At 44.3% G+C, this 20,000-nt stretch overlaps 1 protein-coding gene across 1 annotated transcript in view; it reads left to right on the forward strand.

Annotated features, from left to right (window-relative positions):
• The window catches only part of NPTX2 (neuronal pentraxin 2), a 32,065-nt gene that overhangs the window by 4,834 nt on the left and 7,231 nt on the right, over positions 1-20,000 (forward strand). Inside the window, exons 2-4 of the mRNA XM_058157767.1 lie at positions 2,384-2,920; positions 13,808-14,024; positions 16,626-16,870. Of these exons, the coding sequence (XP_058013750.1) occupies positions 2,384-2,920; positions 13,808-14,024; positions 16,626-16,870 (999 nt within the window). The remainder of the gene's footprint in view (positions 1-2,383; positions 2,921-13,807; positions 14,025-16,625; positions 16,871-20,000) is intronic.

Raw genomic sequence — 20,000 nt, forward strand, 5'->3', positions numbered from 1 at the left:
TTTTAGATTATCGAATTGATTTTATGGGTTTTAAATTTTTTGTAAATTTTAGAGGGTAATATTTTATCTATAAGTAGCCATATTGAATAGGTTTTTTAAGGGTTGTTTTTAGTTTTGGATTGTTGTTTTCTTTCTGTATTTTATTCCTGGCTGTACACCGCCCTGAGTCCTTCGGGAGAAGGGCGGTCTATAAATAAAAATATTCTATTCTATTCTATATTCTATCTATCTATCTATCCATCATCTATCTATCCATCCAACATCTGTCCGTCCATCCATCCATCCATCCATCATCTATTCTCTCTCTCTCTCTCTCTCTCAACTTACAACCTATCCCTTAATTATTCAAAATTACCATGTTTCTCCCACCTCAGAGCTACTTACAATCTGTTAGTAACCTCCCCTCCATGGTCTCACATGATTGAATTTTGGGCATTTATTAACTGGCTGACTTTAGTAGCTGTTTATGACCCTTTTTGCTGGTTTCTGGTGCTTCCTTATGGTTTGCTTAGGATTAAAGTTTTGTTTTTAGCCATCCTATGTACTTTCTTTGGGTGGATTTGCTGTCAAGTCCAAAATAGATGGCATTATTGTTAAGCAACAGCATTATTATAGTTTCAAAAAGAGGGCAGAGAAAGGCTGGTTGGAATAATAAATCTATACTTTTATGTACAGGGTGTAGGAAGTGTTGACACAATTCAATCATTTAATTTAAAAGGTTGGTTCACTATTGAATTATTAGCATTATTGTGCTAAGCTGTGATGTGTGTCCTTTAGGCTTTTAATGCAATTTCCAGTTATTTCCTACCACAAAATGGCATTTTTAACAATTCAGAAAACGAAAAAAAGAAACAAAATTACAGCTCATCTTAGAGCCAAATGTGGTTTATTTCGATTTGGCCACGTTGGGAAAGCCCAACCCTTCTGATCTATTCCATACATCTTGGTTAAATAATGACTTGTGGTTTGTGTGAATCCCGCCTTATAGGACATCTCATTAACCACATAACTGTCTGGAATTTGACAAGCCAGGGCGCATGTGATGGCATAAATTTCGGAGCAGACAACCGGGCGTCTTTGATCAAAAACCTCAGAAACATTTGAAGTTAGAAAATATGTGCATGAAATACTTGTGGGAATTTATTTTTTTCCACGGAAACACCTGGAAGGGCTTTCCACTTAAACTGGAACCATAACTGCCAGCATCCCAACTGATGATGAAGACTCATGGGTACTATACTAGATAGGAGAACAACAGACTTTCGTTGTTGTTGTTGTTAGTTGCGAAGTTGTGTCCGACCCATTGCGACCCCATGGACAATGTTCCTCCAGGCCTTCCTGTCCTCCACCATCCTCTGGAGTCCATTTAAGCTCACACTGACTGCTTCAGTGACTCCATCCAGCCACCTCCTTCTCTGCCGTCCCCTTCTTCTTTTGCCCTCCATCTTTCCCAGCATTAGGCTCTTCTCCAGCGAGTCCTTCCTTCTCATTAGGTGGCCAAAGGATTTGAGTTTCCTCTTCAGGATCTGGCCTTCAAAAGAGCAGCCAGGGTTGATCTCCTCTAGGACTGACCGGTTGTATTGCCTTGCAGTCCAAGGGACTCGCAGGAGTCTTCTCCAGCACCAGAGTTCAATTCATGCTTATACTTATATACACTGCTCAAAAAAATAAAGGGAACACAAAAATACTGTAAGACATCCTAGATCTGAAGGGATGAAATATTCTTATTAAATACAATACATTGTGTTGTTTAGGTGTTCCTTTTTTTTTTTTTGAGCAGTATATATTGTCTAATTCGTACTTGACAAATAAATAAAATAAATAAAAATAAAATAAATTCACTAGCTATACACCACTCGGAATCCCTCTAAGTCTGCAATGCCCGAGAGCATTAAATGCAAAACTAAACCGGATCTACCCTGCAAAAAAACAAAAACAAAAAAACCGAAAACCCAGACGACCAACAGATGGCAGGCTAAAGATTCCCAAAAGTATCCCATCTCTGCCCCTCAGCGGCCGTCCGGATCTTTGCATCTACCTACCAATAAATGCACTAACGAATAAATGCGAACTCTTTTTCCAGACTCGGCCACACCTCCCTGCGGGTCCCCGCCAATCAGAAGCCTTCCCGCCGTCACCGCCTCTCATGGTTTCATGGTCCCGGGCCGAGGGGAGGGCGTGGCTTGCGATGGCCGCTCAGCCAACCAGCTGGCTCAACCTCTTCCTCGCTCTCCCCCCCCCGCCCCTCCCGAGACGGCTGGGCATTTTTAAGGGTTGCGCGGAGCGTGGAGTTGGCTCGGATGCTTTACGCGAGGACGGGTCGCTCCCGTAGCTGTTGCGCGTCCGGGCCAACTTCGGATTCATCCTCGGGTTGTCTCCGCAGGGAAAGCGAACCGAAAACGGGACTCTCCTTTCGCTCGCGCCCGTTCACACGTTCGCCTCCCTCCATGCAATAGATCTGTCCCCGCGTCTGGCCGCTATGCTGCTGCCGGTCCTGGCCGGCTTGTTCTTCTCGGCTTGGGGGGCGCCGGCGGGCGCGCAAGACACCCCGCCGGGGAGTCGCTTCGTCTGCACCTCGCTGCCCCTGGACGCCGCCAACCCGGGTTGCCCGCTGCCCTCGGTGCCCATGGCAGGGGGTGGGCTGCTGCCCCCCGAGGAAGAGCTGAAGGCCACCCTGCTGCAGCTTCGGGAAACCATCCTGCAGCAGAAAGAGACGATCGGGAACCAGCGGGAGACCATCCGCGAGCTGAGCGGCAAGCTGGGCCGGTGCGAGAGTTCCGACGGCAAAGGCGGCCCGTGGAGGAAAGAGCTGGGGAAAAGCAAGGACACCATGGGGGATTTGCCCCGCGACCCCGGCAAGATCGTCGACCAGCTCACCCGGACCATGCAAGCTCTCAAGGATCGCTTGGAGAATCTGGAGGTGAGGACGGAAGGGAGGGAGGAGGTGGGGAGGTGGGAGAAAAGAGATCTGTCGGACACGGGTGGTGGTGAAGAGAACCTCGGGGTAAGAGAGCCCAAAGCGAATCGTAGGAACCTTTCCAAACTCGGGTCTGAAGTTGGCAACGAGCATCTTAGATGAGAAGGCAACGCGCTCGGGAGGAGAAACGCGCCGTAGCTGTCCGTGGTGCTGAAAGGCAGCCCCGCTCGGAGGGGGACGAGAAACCGAGAGCTTTGGGGAATGGACCTGGGGGCGAGGGGCGGGGGGCGGGCGGGGAAGGTCTTGAAAACAAAGGATTGGTGTCTCCCCCTTGCAACTTTGCTCTTAAGGGCGGGTGTGTGTGTGTGTGTGTATGTGTTTGCTTAAAATCTAGGCTGCAGAAAACAAATTGCAGGAGAAGTCAGAAAGATGCTAGTTTGAAGAGTTGGGAAGAGTTTCAAGACCAGACTGAAGCCTTCCAGGGACTGTGTGATTGGGGGGCGGGGGGGGGCGGACACACCGAGATGGTCTTTTGTTTGAGAAAAGTTGCACCGTTCGCATTTCCTTTCCCTTGCTCTGGAAGAGTTAACCTCCCTGGCTTCTTCCGTTCAATGTTCTCACAACCGGCCTTGCCTGGAGACTAGGGACTGCTAATCTGGAGCTCTCTGAAAATCAGAAATGGGGCTGAAATCTGACCCCGGGCTTGCTCGATGTAAATCCAAAAGTCTGATTCATAACTCCCCAGCGAGCAAGGTGGCCGAATCCAGTTCCCCACCACCACACACCTGCTGCCCTCTCAAAGCAGTGGCCGTATAAATCTGATTAATAAACAAAATAAATGAATTAACTACTTGCAGGTTTTCCCAGGCAGAGATTAGCTTCAGGAGACTTTGGTGGTTTGGAGGGAATTTGTTCATGGATGGGTGTTCTCTGGATGAGGTGATGCCTGAGAGAGAGAAGTGGGGGGGGGGAGAGACAGAAAGAAAGAGGAAAAGAGAGAGAGAAAGAGAAGGAGAGACAGAGAGTGAGACAGAAAGATAGAGAAAGGAAGAAAGGAAGGAAAGAAGACAAAGAGAGAGAAAGAGAGAGAGATAGAAAGATAGAGAAAGAAAAAGAGAGGAAGAGAGAAAAAGACAGAGAGATAGAAAGAGAGACAGACTAGACTAGACTAGATTTTTTTTATTGGCCAAGTGTGATTGGACACACAAGGAATTTGTCATAAGTGGAAGGAGATGGGTGATGGGAACAGAGAGAAAGAGTGAAAGAGAAAGACAGATAGAAAGATAAAGAAAAAGAGAGGAAGAAAAAGAAAGACAGAGAGACAGAGACAGAAAGAGAGGAAGATAAAAAGAGGAAGTCAGACAGAGGGAGACAAAGAGAAAGAGAGAGAGAGAAAGGGAGAGGGGGAGGGAGGAGGAGGACGAGAGAGAAAGACAGAGAGAGAGAAAGAAACAGAAAGAGGGAGGGAGGGAAGGAGAGAGAGAAAGAAAACTGAAGTTCCTGTAACATTTTACTCGGGGGGCTCCTCTTTCTGTAGGGTGATGACTGCTTGTTTCTTGTTGTCAGTCCTTCTGACAAAAGTCCTTATTTGCTGCAATTACTTTGCTGTGATGTGCAGTCTCAGTGTTGCACGCCTTTCCTTTCCTGCAGTTCAATGCGTATTGTTTACTTCTCTTTCTCACCCGGTTGTATCTGCATCATAATCTTGTGAACCAGGGGACGGGACATTAAATGAAGAGGTAGTGATGGAGGGTGGAACCTTATTTTTTTTCAGGCTCAAAAGGGGAAGGGAACATCTCAACATCCTAATCTGACCTCTTAACATTATAAACCTGCCCTATATTAGAGATAACGCTATATTACAGTTATGCATATGCTGTGTTACGGTGTATGATATGTGCATAAATTTAATAAACAACTCACAATGGTGAACACGTCTACTACGACTTCCTGCTCCTGTTAGAATAAAATAGAATAGAATAGAATAGAATTTTTATTGGCCAAGTGTGATTGGACACACAAGGAATTTGTCTTGGTGCATATGCTCTCAGTGTACATAAAAGAAAAGATACGTTCATCAAGGTACAACATTTACAACACAATTGATGGTCAATATATCAATATAAATCATAAGGATTGCCAGCAACAAGTTTTAGTCATACAGTCATAAGTGGAAGGAGATGGGTGAGGGGAACTATGAGAAGATTAATAGTAGTGCAGATTCAGTAAATAGTTTGACAGTGTTTATGGAATTACTTGTTTAGCAGAGTGATGGCCTTCGGGGAAAAACTGTTCTTGTGTCTAGTTGTTCTGGTGTGCAGTGCTCTATAGCGTCGTTTTGAGGGTAGGAGTTGAAACAGTTTATGTCCAGGATGCGAGGGATCTGTAAATATTTTCACGGCCCTCTTCTTGATTCGTGCAGTATACAGGTCCTCAATGGAAGGCAGGTTGGTAGCGATTATTTTTTCTACAGTTCTAATGATCCTCTGAAGTCTGTGTTTTTCTTGTTGGGTTGCAGAACCGAACCAGACAGTTATAGAGGTGCAAATGACAGACTCAATAATTCCTCTGTAGAACTGAATCAGCAGCTCCTTGGGCAGTTTGAGCTTACTGAGTTGGCGTAGAAAGAACATTCTTTGCTGTCCTTTTTTAATGTTTTCCCCGCAACAACAACCCTGTGAGGTGGGCTGGGGGGAGAGAGAGAGAGAGAGAGAGAGAGAGAGAGAGAGAGAGAGAGAGAGAGAGAGAGAGAGAGAGAGAAAGAGAGTTATCTACAGCTACCTATTGGGAAATGGGATGAATGAATTGTTTGATTTTAGGATTTTTTTTAAAAAAATAATTTTATTAAATATACAATTTAAAAACATTAGACATGGTGCGACTTTTTCTTTTGTGTTGATTACAATATAACATCATGCATATTCCATATATACTTTTTGTACATTCAATCACACTCCAGTTACATACATATTCCCTTCGTATCAATTCAAATCCTGTTTACTCCTATCTAGTATTTCTTATATTATTTTATTTATTTTTCTCCCCTGTTCTTCACTTTGTTTCTAATTCTCTATCCCTACTTTCCTCCTTTTCTCTAGCCATTTATAAAATGTATTCCAGGTTACATAGAATTCCGATTCATCTTTGTCTTTGAGCTCCATTGTTAACCTGTCTGCACAGGTCAATATTTTGTTGATTATTTCTGCCTCCTGTGGGTTCTTTCTGCATTTCCAATTTTGTGCGAGGATCAACCTCGCTGCCATTAATATGTGTACCATAAGATATATTTCTTCTTTTTTGTAATTATCCCTTACTATATCCAAAAGGAAGAGTTCTGGCGCCATGTTTATCATCTGGTTTAACATCTCTTCTAGCCACTGTTTTATTTGAAGCCAAAAGTACTTGGCTTTCGGGCATCCCCACCACATATGATAGTAGGTGCCTAGTGTTGTTTTACATTTCCAACATTTCGGTGAGCAATTTTTGGACATCTTGGCCAGTCTTGTGAGTGGGAGATGCCACCTGTAAAACATCTTGTATTGATTTTCTTTGTATGCATGTGAACAGCAGTTGAACAATGGGTCAGTTGGTCCTGAGAGATAGGCGATTTTAGGATTGTTTAGAAGCGGGATTGATTGATTGATTGATTGATTGCTATTAAGCCACTGCAAAGGGGCTGAAAATTGTCTTTGTGTGAAACTCCAGCCTACCTTAGCAACATAGCTAACACATGCCTTTATTTCTACTCCGTATTCCTGGATTAACTTGTGAATTCATTCAACTATCACTCCCCTTTGGAGACCTTTCCCCACTATACCTCCATCTCTCCTCTTTGCACGGTCATTCAGCATTTCAAACTTGTGGGCTGGAATTTCCATGGTCGCCTAAGAGAAGCTACACGTTGGAAGATTGTCGCGCACTAAATATACACGCAGGTTATTATCAGGAGGGTAATTAGTGAATGTCCGGTGGGATATTTCCACAAACAAGCTTCATTTCTCAGAAACTCTTTCTGTCGGGGCTGCATTATTTACTAAGAAAATGAAGGCTTTAAATAAGTCATGGTCTTGAAATTCTCTGCAACAAAGCATTTTTTTAAAACGATGACACTAGGGAGAGAAACCAGATAAACGTGGAAAACACAGAGGATGGGAGAAAGGGAGGACCGATCATCTGCAAAGCAAAGAAATAAACAGCTTGGACATCTGGTTAAATGGGTAGTCTTGTGAAAATAGATTGCAATGAACGCAATCTATAAAATTTTATGTTTATCTCATTAATGAAGGCATTTGCATTTTCCTGTCCATTGCCTCCCTCCCTCCCTCCCACCCTCCCGCCCTCCCGCCCTCCCGCCCTCCTTCCTTTCTTCTAATTTTTCCTTTCCTTCCTTCCTTCCTTCCCTCCCTCCCTTTCTAATTTTTCCCTTCCTTTCCCTCCCTCCCTCCAATTTTTTCTTTCCTTCCTTCTTCCCTCCCTCCCTTCTTCCCTTCTTCTGTTTTTTCCTTTCCTTTCCTTCCTTCCTTCCCTCCCTTTCTAATTTTCCCTTCCTTTCCCCCCCTCCCTCCAATTTTTCCTTTCCTTCCTTCTTCCTTCCTCCTCCTCCTTCTTCTGTTTTTCCTTTCCTTCCTTCCTCCTTCCTCCTTCCTCCTTCCTAATTTTTCTTCCTTCCTTCCTTCCTCCTCCTCAATTTTTCTTCCTCCTCCCTCCTCCTTCCTTCCTTCCTTCCTTCCCTCTCTCCCTCTCTCCCTTTCTAATTTTTCTCTTCCTTTCCCTCCATCCCTCCAATTTTTCCTTTCCTTCCTTCTTCCCTCCCTCCCCTCTTCTAGTTTTTCCTTTCCTTCCTTCTTTCCCTCCTTCCCTTTCTAATTTTTCCCTTCCCTCCCTCCCTCCAATTTTTCCTTCCTTCCTCCTTTTCCATTTAAATTTATTTGACTGCATTTTCTCTTCTTTTTTTTTCATGTTAGTGCAAATAGCATTTCTAATTTATTTTGCTAAATAAACAGCAGAGCTTAACTATCAAAAACGTGATGGGAGAGGGCAGAATGTTTATAAGCCCCCTTCTCCCACCTCCTCTCCCCCCCCATTTGCTTTTTGTTCATTGAAGTCAGTGGCCTAGTATATAGTCATCTTTGGAGAAACCTCAAGCATTAGAAGAATTTCTGGAATTATTTCTTGGACAGTTTAGTTTTACTATCCCAGGCAGAAAGTTCTTCGGTTCTTGGATCATTTCAAAGATCGAACCGTACTTTAGAATTCAGCCTCCTCTCCTACTTTCCCCTTAAACCTTGAATAAATGTAGCTACCTACATTTGAAATTCCAACACTCATTAATGGATATCTGGGGTTGCTTTCCTAGCCAGTGTTTCTGAAGGAAAGAGTTGAAAGCTCTTTGTAATCAATGGGACATTCAGACAACTAAATTGGCTCTTACAGTTCTTTGGAGCACCATCTTTATAGCATGGGGAAATCCCACCCTGATAAAACATCAAAAGCACTAACTGCTAATGGAGAGGTCTATAAAAATTGCAATTTTGTCTCCCCAAAGCTAATACCTTGGTTATGGGCATTGTGGCTTGGAAATTGTCTTGCCTTGCTGAATTTTTTTTTGAGGTATCTTAATCGCTCGGATAGCTAGACAACGAGTAGAACATTTGATGCATAAATGAGTGGTCAGAACTGCAGGAGAAGAAAATGGGCTTATTTATCAGCATTATGTTCAGTTTCAGAGGTCTGTAGCTAGAGAAATAATATGAGGATTTATAAAACGCAATGAGAACGCAAAGCTATGCTAACTGCTAACTAATATTTGCTGAATATGCTCTGCTTTGATTTGTTGGGATTAAGACTGTTGTGGTCCAATAGCTGGCTGGGGAATTCTGGGAGTTGGAGTCCATACATCTTCAAGCTGCCAAAGTTGAGAAATGTTGCTTTAGAGCAACTATGGGCCCTTCACAACCTGTGGACTTCAACTACCAGAATACCTGAGCCAGCATAGATTAGGGTTAGGGTTGGCAAGGGCTGGCTCAGCAAGGGCTGGCTCAGGCATTCTGGGAGTTGAGGTCCACAGGTCTTGGAGGGGCCATAGTTGCCTAATTTTGCAACTAAGAGGATTTCTTTCCTACTGGTCTTCAAATAATAAAATAAAAAATAAATCAGAAGCGTTAGTTATTCCATTCCATTTTTGCAACTACCTGTAGTCCAAGACTATAGAGTCCTTACAACCAAGCTGATACAGAATCTCTTGTGTCTGGATGATTTTAATTCAGTAGTTTATTATGGTTGCATGATCTATGTCCATTCATCTAAATGTTGATATATCTTGCATTTAGATGGGGTTAGAATAGAATAGAATAGAATAGAATAGAATAGAATAGAATAGAATAGAATAGAATAGAATAGAACAGAATAGAATAGAATAGAATTCTTTATTGGCCAAGTGTGATTGGACACACAAGGAATTTGTCTTGGTGCATACGCTCTCTGTGTACATAAAAGAAAAGATACATTCATCAAGAATTCTAAGGCACAACAGTTAATGATAGTCATAGGATACAAATAAGCAATCAGGAAACAATATCAATATAAATTGTAAGGATTCAAGCAACAAAGTTACAGTCATACAGTCATAAGTGGGAGGAGATGGGTGATAGGAATGATGAGAAGATTAATAATAGTGCAAATTTAGTGAATAGTTTAGCAGTGTTGAGGGAATTATTTGTTTAGCAGAGTGATGGCGTTCGGGAAAAAACTGTTCTTGTGTCTAGTTATTCTGGTGTGCAGTGCTCTATAGTGTCATTTTGAGGGTAGGGTTAGGGTTAGTGGGAACACTTGCCTTTCCACAAAATTGTATTCATTAATGAAATTTATACACTACCTATCTCACCCAAGTGAGTCTGAGAAGTTGACAAACAACAACCCACAAATCCATACAAAAATAAACAAAGTTGTTTAAAAGATAGAGGGACCATCTAAATAATTGACTTACTAGTCTTCTGAAGACTAGTAGTAGAGATAGAAGTAGTAGTAGTAGAAGACATTGGACAGCCATTTGTCTAAAACGGCATAGAGTCTCCTTCTTGAGCAGAGGGTTGGACTAGAAGACCTCCAAGGTCCCTACCAATTCTGTTATTTTGTTATTCTGGGTTCAGCTACTGTTCTTCTAGCCAATGCCCACTTAAACCATAATAGAAATTAAAATCAAGTTAAGTTCCTTGGCCTGCAAGTGACCTCCATTCAAGCTATCGGATATTATTTGGATCGCCTTTCAGACATCTACCAAGCTTTTCCCCCCACTCCTTTCTAGATCTCTCTTGGCTCCTTCAATCAAATCTTTTTTCTTTTTTTACTGGCATTGTTAGAGATGACCTCAGATTTGATTTTGAAAGAACGGCATGGCACGCATTCTCCTTATAAATAAGTAACAGCGGATGGATGCTTGGCTTAATGAACATGTTGGACTATGCAGCTAGGGCTACTATCTGCGGACGGCTTCCCCTGTTTATTTATTTATTAATTAATTGCATTTGTATACCGCCCTTCTCCCGAAGGACTCAGGGCGGTTAACAGCCAATCGAAAAGATACAATAAATACACATTAAAAACAAACTAAAAATTTATATAAATAATGGCCAAAATATTAAAAAACTAACTAATACCAAAAACTAAAACCCCGTTTAAAATTACTTAATCAGGCTAGCCCAGCTCGATGGAATAAAAGAGTCTTCAACTCACGGCGGAAAGTCCAAAGGTCGGGGAGTTGGCGAAGCCCCGGAGGCAGCTCGTTCCAGAGGGCAGGAGCCCCCACAGAGAAGGCCCTACCCCTGGGGGTCGCCAGTCGGCATTGTTTCACCGACGGCACCCCAAGGAGGCCCTCCCTGTGGGAGCGCACAGGTCGGTGGGAGGCTGTTTGTGGCAGTAGGCGGTTCACACACACACACACACACACACACACACACACACACACACACACACACACACACAGAGCCTCTCTCTGTGTGTCCCTCGTGTTGATTCTCTTCGCTATGTTTGTGTCTTTGCAGTCGCTTTGGCTTCGATCCAACACGAGGGACGCACAGAGAGAGGCTCTCTCTCTCTCTGTGTGTGTGTGTGTGTGTTTGTGTGTTGGGGAAGCTATTAGCTGAGTCTAATAAAAGATGGTCGAATCCATCCAGCCAGCTGTTGCAAGGGAACAGGTGCCCTCAATCTGTCTCCCCCTCCCAACTCTGGAGGAATCTACCCACACCAATGCAGATTTTTCTGACCGTCGTGTCCCACTCCTCCGCTGACGGCCGGGTCAGGGAAATCCGAATCAGGCGTGCCTCTGCAGCTCTGCCAAAGTCCTAGCAAAGTCCTCAGGGCAGGCAGGAGACCAGAAAGTGACTTCAGCAAGATATGTTTAGACTTTGCCTGACTCAGAGAATGCCAGAAAGCAGATCCTTTATATAGGCCATGGGGTGTGGCTCCATTACTCAGCACTTATCCAGGCCTGCCCCTCCCTTCCTTCTGTCGCCGCCGCCTATCAATTCTCCTGAAGCGAGGGTCACTCCAGTCTGCAGCTGTTGGTAATTGCCCTTCCTCAGGCTCACATGCTGTGGGGGAGGGGGAGGGGTCTAGTTGCTCCGTTTGCCTGGGCATGGAGCCAGAGCTGGGGGCTGGAGGCACTTCTTCCTCCTCAGCCTGTCTGGGCATGGAGCCAGGGCTGGGGCCGGGAGGCATACTAGGACATTCCTCAGCGTTCGGAAGCAGATAAGAAGGCCCCGGCTGCGGTGAGAGCGGATGAGACACAACACGTGCGTTTCTGATGGTTGAAATCACAGCGGCCAAATACGAGGGGAAGCTTTGCTCCTTGCACAAAATAACCCAAAGAGGAATCCTGCTCTCTATTTAGATGCATTGAGGCTTCACAATTCTAGGCGTTTCCACTTGAGCATCGAAGGTCCTTGTGTGGATTTCTGGGAACAACTCCAGCTGAAAAAAATCAGAGCCTGTGTAGGTGGGTGGGTGTCTTAAAACATGTATAAAACATGAGGTTTTTTTTTTCCCCTTCGGGCAATGGGAAACAAACCCATTACTCATTGTAACAGGGATGTTTAAAGCAGCTAAGATTTCCATGTAACAGAATCACAGACTTGGAAGGGACTTTGGAGGTCTTCTAGACCAGGGATCAGCAACCTGCAGCTCGGGAGCCGCATGTGGCTCTTTCACTCCTCTGCTGCGGCTCCCCGTCACTCAAAATATGCGTCACAACCGCCAATGGGCGACACCCGCCAGCACGCGATTTATTGAGCTTTTCAACCCCCGGTAGGCCAACCATGGATCAATCCAAGAAAAGAAAAGTTTCAGGAGAAAACAGAACATTTAATTCAACTACATATGCTAGTTCTGTGGCCGCTCGAGAAATCAGTCAGGCACCCACAATAGAAGAATGGATATTGAAAGTTTCTAATCTGGCGGAGATGGCCAAAAATCTCAGCCTTTTTGAAAGACAATACTCAAGAAAAATATTTAAACGAATGGAAGAAATGGATTGACTATATTCAAAATAGATATGTTCTTTCTGCGCCAACTCAGTAAGCTCAAACTGCCCAAGGAGCTGCTGATCCAATTCTACAGAGGAATTATTGAGTCTGTCATTTGCACCTCTTTAACTGTCTGGTTCGGTTCTGCAACCCAACAAGAAAAACACAGACTTCAGAGGATAATTAGAACTGCAGAAAAAATAATTGCTACCAACCTGCCTTCCATTGAGGACCTGTATACTACATGAATCAAGAAGAGGGCCGTGAAAATATTTACACACCCCTCGCATCCTGGACATAAACTGTTTCAACTCCTACCCTCAAAACGACGCTATAGAGCACTGCACACCAGAACAACTAGACACAAGAACAGTTTTTTCCCGAAGGCCATCACTCTGCTAAACAAATAATTCCCTCAACACTGTCAGACTATTTACTGAATCTGCACCACTATTAATTGTTTCATAGTTCCCACCACCAATCTCTTTCCACTTATGACTGTATGACTATAACTTGTTGCTGGCAATCCTTATGATTTATATTGATATATTGACCATCAATTGTGTTGTAAATGTTGTACCTTGATGAACGTATCTTTTCTTTTATGTACACTGAGAGCATATGCACCAAGACAAATTCCTTGTGTGTCCAATCACACTTGGCCAATAAAAATTCTATTCTATTCTATTCTAGATATCAGAATAAGAGATATCAGACTGCCTTTGAATGAAGGACGTAATTTTTGACTTTAAAGGAGGAAGTCAGGATATGTGAAAGAGAAGGATTATAATTGTGTTAGACTTTAAAAATTTAATGTATGAATGTTAGTTTTTTGAACTATACTTTGTGTTTGCTCCGGGAAGTCTGGGGGGGAGGGGGTTTTTTGAGGGAGGGGGGATGGGGGGGAAAACTTATTTCTTTTTTGTAAAGCTTTTCAAATAAAAAAAAAAGAGAGAGAAATAAGTCAGGCAAGGGAAGAGTTTTGTGGCTCCCGGTGTTTTCTTTTCTGCGGGAAACGGGTCCAAATGGCTCTTTGGGTGTTTAAGGTTGCAGACCCCCTGCTCAAGCAGAAAACCCCGTACCATTTCAGACAAACGGTTGTCCAATCTCTTCTTAGAAATCTCCAGTGATGGAGCAACCACAGCTTCTGAAGGCAAGTTGGTCTACTGATTAATTGTTCTCTCTGTCAGGAAATTTTCTCCTGCAACAGCTGCATTGGTATATTTGCAGTTTCACACACAAACACACACCACACCCGCAGAGAGAAGATTCAGATGCTACTTAATGAAACAAATGAAGTTGGCATTCATTTCCCGAGGGCGTGTGATTTCTCTCCTCCCCTCCCCCCCCCCTCCCCGCTCTCCTTCCACAGCACCAGCTTCGAGGCAACGCGACCGTCGGAGCCTTGCCCAACGACCTAAGAGAGATGCTTCAGAGGCGGCTTGGAGAACTGGAGCGCCAGCTGCTCAGCAAAGTGTCCGAGCTGGAGAACGAGAAGTGGCTGCTCCATAACGAGACCTCCACCCACCGGCAGAGGACGGAAGCGGCCTTGAACGCGCTGCTAGAAAGGGTCTCTGAACTGGAGCGGGGTAAGCTTGGTGTGGGCTCTGGGCTTCCTCGAGGACGCCCTGCACGAGAAGCACATGAGAAAATTCATCCCTTGAGCGCTTGGCGCAACCGATAGATTGGCTTGCCTGTGGATAGTTTTCTACTTTATCTCCTGTGAGACCATTGGTGTGTGTTTTAATATCGGCCTGTGGGTCTGTCTATCTCTCTTTTCTTCTTTCTCTCTCTTTCTCTAATAATCAGTCTGTCTATCAATCATCTCTTTCTTTCTTTCTCTCTCTCTCTTTACCTAATCTCTCTTTCTCTCTATAATCTATCTCTATCTATCTATCTATCTATCTATCTATCTATCTATCTATCTATCTATCTATCTATCTATCTATCTATCTTTTATCTCTCTCCCCTCTCTAATTTTATCTCTCTCTCTCTCTCTCTCTCTCTCTTTTATCTCTCTCCCCCTCTAATTTTATCTATCTATCTATCTATCTATCTATCTATCTATCTATCTATCTATCTATCTATCTATCTATCTATCTATCTATCTATCTATCTTTTATCTCTCTCCCCCTCTAATTTTATCTATCTATCTATCTATCTTTCTTTCTATCTATCTATCTATCTATCTATCTATCTATCTATCTATCTTTTATCTCTCTCCCCTCTCTAATTTTATCTATCTATTTCTTATCTCTCTCTCTAATTCTCTCTCCCCCTCCCCCTCCCCCTCCCTAATTTTATCTTCCTTCCTTCCTTCCTTCCTTCCTTCCTTCCTTCCTTCCTTCCTTCCTTCCTTCCTTCCTTCCTTCCTTCCTCCTTCCTTCCTCCCTCCCTCCCTCCCTCCCTCCCTCCCTCCCTTCCTTCCGCCATCTATTAGTTGATGGCATTGATGTCTTTAATGGAGTGATCCAAGGCCAGATTTTCCACCCTTCCCCTTAAATATGAAGAATTGTGTTAGAACACACACACACACACATCCACACACACACACTCCTACCCCTACACAACCAAGGGTGTCCACAGGATATAGAAGAGGGGGAAAAAAACCTCAGAGGCTGTACTGAAATATCACTCTATTTTTTTTTTTTTTTGCATGTTGCACACATAAAGGGGCAAAGCTTCAATAGCCCTTCTGGAGCCACTATCCTTAATTTAAAAAAAAAAAAAATTAAATCACACCCTCCAGACCTTCAAGTAGCCGAAACGCAATCCGGAGGGAACCTGGATTCGGAAAGGCCGCATTTGAGTTATAGAGTAGGGCTCGCTTCCCTTGGATGACTTACATCTTGCAACGAAAGGCCCCTTATACATCCGTAACAGTCGTAAGTCACTTCTGAACGGCACTTGAGTGTCCAAAGCCCTTCTGTTGTAGCCGATCTTTCATCCACCCCCCCCCCTTGTTATGCTCTCCTGCTTGATGTCTGGAGCTGAGAGAGCAGCAGAGCGACGGCTGAGAAATATTGGCTTTTCAAAGGGGGAGCTCTGACCTACATTTTTTTTGCTGGCTTAGGGATTTGAATTCCTTTATGTGATTTCTACGGGATGATGATGGGGGCTTACAGCGTTTAATTTTTTTTCCCCCGACATAGAAGGCAAACTATCTCTTCCACGATTACATTGCCCAGCCTCTCTTAACTGCTAACAATGCCACCCTCCTCCTCTAATTATCAGTATATTGTTTGTTTAGAATTCTTTATCGGCCAAGCGTGATTGGACAGACAAGGAATTTGTCTTCGGTGCATAAGCTCTCAGTGTACAGAAAAGCTATACATGGTAAATCATGACCATAGTCGACTTTGGCGGGATTATTCTGTGTCGTTCTTGGGCTGAGCCTGACATCGACCATGCTAACATTTTACTAGCCGTGGGGTCCTTGGTGTTTTCTCGAGCTTGGTGGTTTTCTTGCAACGTTTCATTACCCAACTAGGTAACATCAGCAGTGCTAGAATGGAGTGAGGTTTGCAAAGAGGAGGAGAAGGAGGAGGAACTGTGGTGGTGCTCTTTGAGTTTGGTGATTTTCTTGCAAAGTTTCATTACCCGACTAGGTAACAGCATCAGTGCTAGGAGAGAGTGGGGTTTGTGGAGAAGAGGAGGAGGTGGAGGATGAGAAGGAGGGGAAAGAGGAGGAGGACTGTGTAGTCCTTGCTTACTTTCTTGCAGGTGTTTCATTATCCAACTAGGTAACAGCATCAGTGGTAGAAAGGACTGGGGTTTGTGCGTGTGAGGAGGAGGAGGAGGGTGAAGGAGAAGAAAGAGGGGAAGAAGTAGAAAGGAGGAGGAGGAGGAGGAGGACTTTGTGGTCCTTGATGCTCTCTGAGCTTGGTTGCTTTCTTGCAGATGTTTCATTATCTAACTAGGTAATGTTATCACTGCTAGAAGGGAATGTGGAAGGTTTGTGGAAAGGAGGAGGAGGAGAAGGAGGACTGTTAGGTTCTGGGCCCTTTCTGCTTGGTGGTTTTCTTGCAGATGTTTCATTACCAAAACAGGTAACATAGTCACTGCATTTTTAGCAGCTGAAGAACCAGCTAATTTCCCTCCTCTTATCTGACCATTATCAGTCGGCAAAAACTTCTCGATCGGGGACAATCCCCTGTCCCGTGTAGATAATTTTTGTTTCTGGTCCTTAGGTACTAGCGCCTTCAAAGCACCGGATGAATTTAAAGTCTCCCTCCCTCTCCGCACCAACTACTTGTACGGGAAGATCAAGAAGACGTTGCCTGAGCTCTACGCCTTCACCGTCTGCTTATGGCTGAAATCCGGCGCCTCCCCTGGAATTGGGACCCCCTTCTCTTACGCCGTCCCAGGACAAACCAACGAAGTAGTCTTGATCGAGTGGGGGAACAACCCCATTGAACTCCTGATCAATGACAAGGTAGGGCCAAGCACCACTGTTGATGAATTGCGTTCTTTATTTGGCCAAGTGTGATTAGACACACAAGGAATTTGTCTCTGGTACAGAAGCATGCCGTGTACATGCAAAGCAACTGAATATTCCTGAATATTCAGGATAATATTCATCCTAACAACCCCAGTTAGAAAGGAGGGGGGAGTAAAGAAGATAATAAGGAGGATAAATAATACTATAACCATACTATATTACGCTAGTAGTCAAAATTGTGGAAACCTTTTGGGAAAAGTGTATTTTTGAGGTTTGATGGCTAAGGAGCACCTACCCTCTGGAATGAACTTCCCCCTGGTTTGCGTCAATTACCTGACCTTCGGACCTTTCTCCGTGAATTGAAAACGTACCTGTTTATCCAAGCGGGACTGGCTTAATTTTTAAAATTTTTAAAATTTTTAAAATTTTTCGAATTTTAATAATTTTAACTGGGGTATTTTATTTATGGGTCAAATTTGACGGTTTTAATTTTCGGCCATTTATAGAATAGGTTATTTTAACTGTGTATATTGTAATAATAATTTGTATATTGTACTGTTTTAATCTGGCTGTACACCGCCCTGAGTCCTTCGGGAGAAGGGCGGTATAAAAATCTAAATAATAAATAAATAAATAAATAAATAAATAAATAAATAAATAAATAACACCACTTTTGGGGGGGAGTTTCAAGATCATCCTATTCCACTGCTGGAGTGGCCTGGGAATAGCCCAGACCTTCACCCAATTGAAAATCTATGGAGCCGACTAAAGAAACTTGTTTGTCAGAAGGGAACCAGCAATAAATCCCAGTGAATAGAAGCCACCATTCAATCTTGGTTTCACATGATAACAGCTGCAGAACTAAAAGTCTTGGTTTACTCCACGAGAAGATGTTGTAAGGCTGTCATTCATGCTAAAGGTTACCCAACTATTAACTGACATGGTGATCATTTTTGTATATCTCGTTTCTTCTGCGTGTTTCCCTTTTCCTCTCTATACTGTAACTGCTATTCTAATAGCAAATCCTTCCTAAAAGCTATTGCATTATATTCTGGATTCAATTATCTTTCCATTGATATATCATTTTATGGTACTACTCCAAAAAAAAAAGTGGTGTCATTAGCTAGTTTTAGAAAATACACTTTTCCCAAAAGGTTTCCACAATTTTGGCCACTACTGTACATGGGTAAATATACATAGACATTAGCACTGTGAGAATAAGGTGCTCAGCAAATCGGTGGCAGAAGGAAAAAACCTGTCCCTGCGTCTAGTTCAGTGGTTCTCAATCTGTGGGTCGCGACCCCGTTGGGGGTCGAATGATGATTTGCCAGGGGTCGCCTAAGACCATCGGAAATATGGGAAGTATATTTGTGAATTGAAGAATTGCGAATTCGGCTTCAGACGCGATGAATTAAAAAAGAGAGAAATCTTTGCTCTGATGTGTCCCTCTCAAGCCAGCTGCAATCACTCCCAATCGCTAGCCTAACCTGGCTTCAGGTGCGATGAACTTAATAGGGGAGGAGTCTCCGCCTTAATGCCTCCGTCCTCAAGGCAATCGCAAGCAGTTCAGATCACTAGCCGATACGGCTTCAGGTGCGATAAATTCAAAAAAACAGTTTGCCGCTTTTCCCCCCCTTTTGTCGTGTCCCACTCCTCCGCTGACGGCCGGGTCAGGGAAATCCGAATCAGGCTTGCCTCTGCAGCTCTGCCAAAGTCCTAGCAAAGTCCTCAGGGCAGGCAGGAGACCAGAAAGTGACTTCAGCAAGATATGTTTAGACTTTGCCTGACTCAGAGAATGCCAGAAAGCAGGTCCTTTATATAGGCCATGGGGTGTGGCTCCATGACTCAGCACTTATCCAGGCCTCCCCCTCCCTTCCTTCTGTTGCCTCCGTCTATCAAGTCTTCTGACGCGAGGGTCACTCCAGTCTGCAGCTGTTGGCAATTGACCTCCCACAGGCTCACATGATGTGGAGGAGGGGGAGGGGTCTAGTTGCTCCGTTTGCCTGGGCATGGAGCCAGAGCTGGGGGCTGGAGATACTTCCTCCTCTTCAGCCTGTCTGGGCATGGAGCCAGGGCTGGGGCCGGGAGGCATACTAGGACATTCCTCCGTGTTTGGAAGCAGATAAGAAGGCCCCGGCTGTGGTGAGATCGGACGAGACACAACACCTTTCTGCGGCTGCTGAGGCACGCCTAAAAAAAATAATTTTACGGTTGGGGTCGCCACATCGTGGGGAATTGTATTAAAGGGGTCGCAGCGCTATAAAGGTTGAGAACCACTGGTCTATGCAATGCCCTGTAGTGCCAGTCCAGGGGAAGGAGTGGGAACAGTTTATGTCCAGGATGTGAGGGGTATGCAAATATTTTGTCAGCCCGTCTTCTGACGATGCAATATACCAGTGATGGCGAACCTATGGCACGTGTGCTACAAGTGGCACGCATAGCCATATCACTGGGCATGCGAGCTCAGCTCCAGCATGCATGTACGCGCTGGCCAACTGATTTTCGGGCCTTCTGGGCCCACCAGAAGTAGGGAAACAAGCTGTTTCCTGCCTCCGGAGGACCTCATGGTAGGGGGTGGGGAAGGCCCATTTTTCTCTCTCCCCAGCCTCCAGAGCCTTTCTAGGAGTCTGGGGAGGGCGAAAACAGCCTTCCCCACCCCCACCCCCGGAGGTCCCAGTGGAAGTTGGCAAACGGGCAGCCTGTCGTTTCGTTGAAAGCGAAACATTGAACAGGACAAAAAAAGTTGTCATTGAGACGGAAGTGGGAGAAAAAAAAATACACGGTGCGACGAGAGTCTCATAAACAATGAATCCCCCGGGAGAGTTGGAGGTGAGTTGCTAAGTGACATGCGCATCGTTCTGAAATTGCAACAGCACGCACAGGATTTCCTCAGGCACAGGATTTCACCGAAGTCCAGGTAACAGGATGGGATTTCGATCACCCAGCCTCAAGATGCGCAAAATTCCCCCCCCCAAATAAAAAAAGGAAAAAGAAAATATCACAATGATATTGCATCCTGGTCATAAATTGTTTCAACTCCTGCCCTCAAAACAACACTATAGGGCACTGCACACCAGAACAACTAGGCACAAGAACAGTTTTTCCCCGAACGCCATCACTCTGC

The sequence above is a fragment of the Ahaetulla prasina genome, chromosome 14, assembly GCF_028640845.1.
Source record: "Ahaetulla prasina isolate Xishuangbanna chromosome 14, ASM2864084v1, whole genome shotgun sequence".
Classification (NCBI taxonomy): Eukaryota; Metazoa; Chordata; class Lepidosauria; order Squamata; family Colubridae; genus Ahaetulla; species Ahaetulla prasina.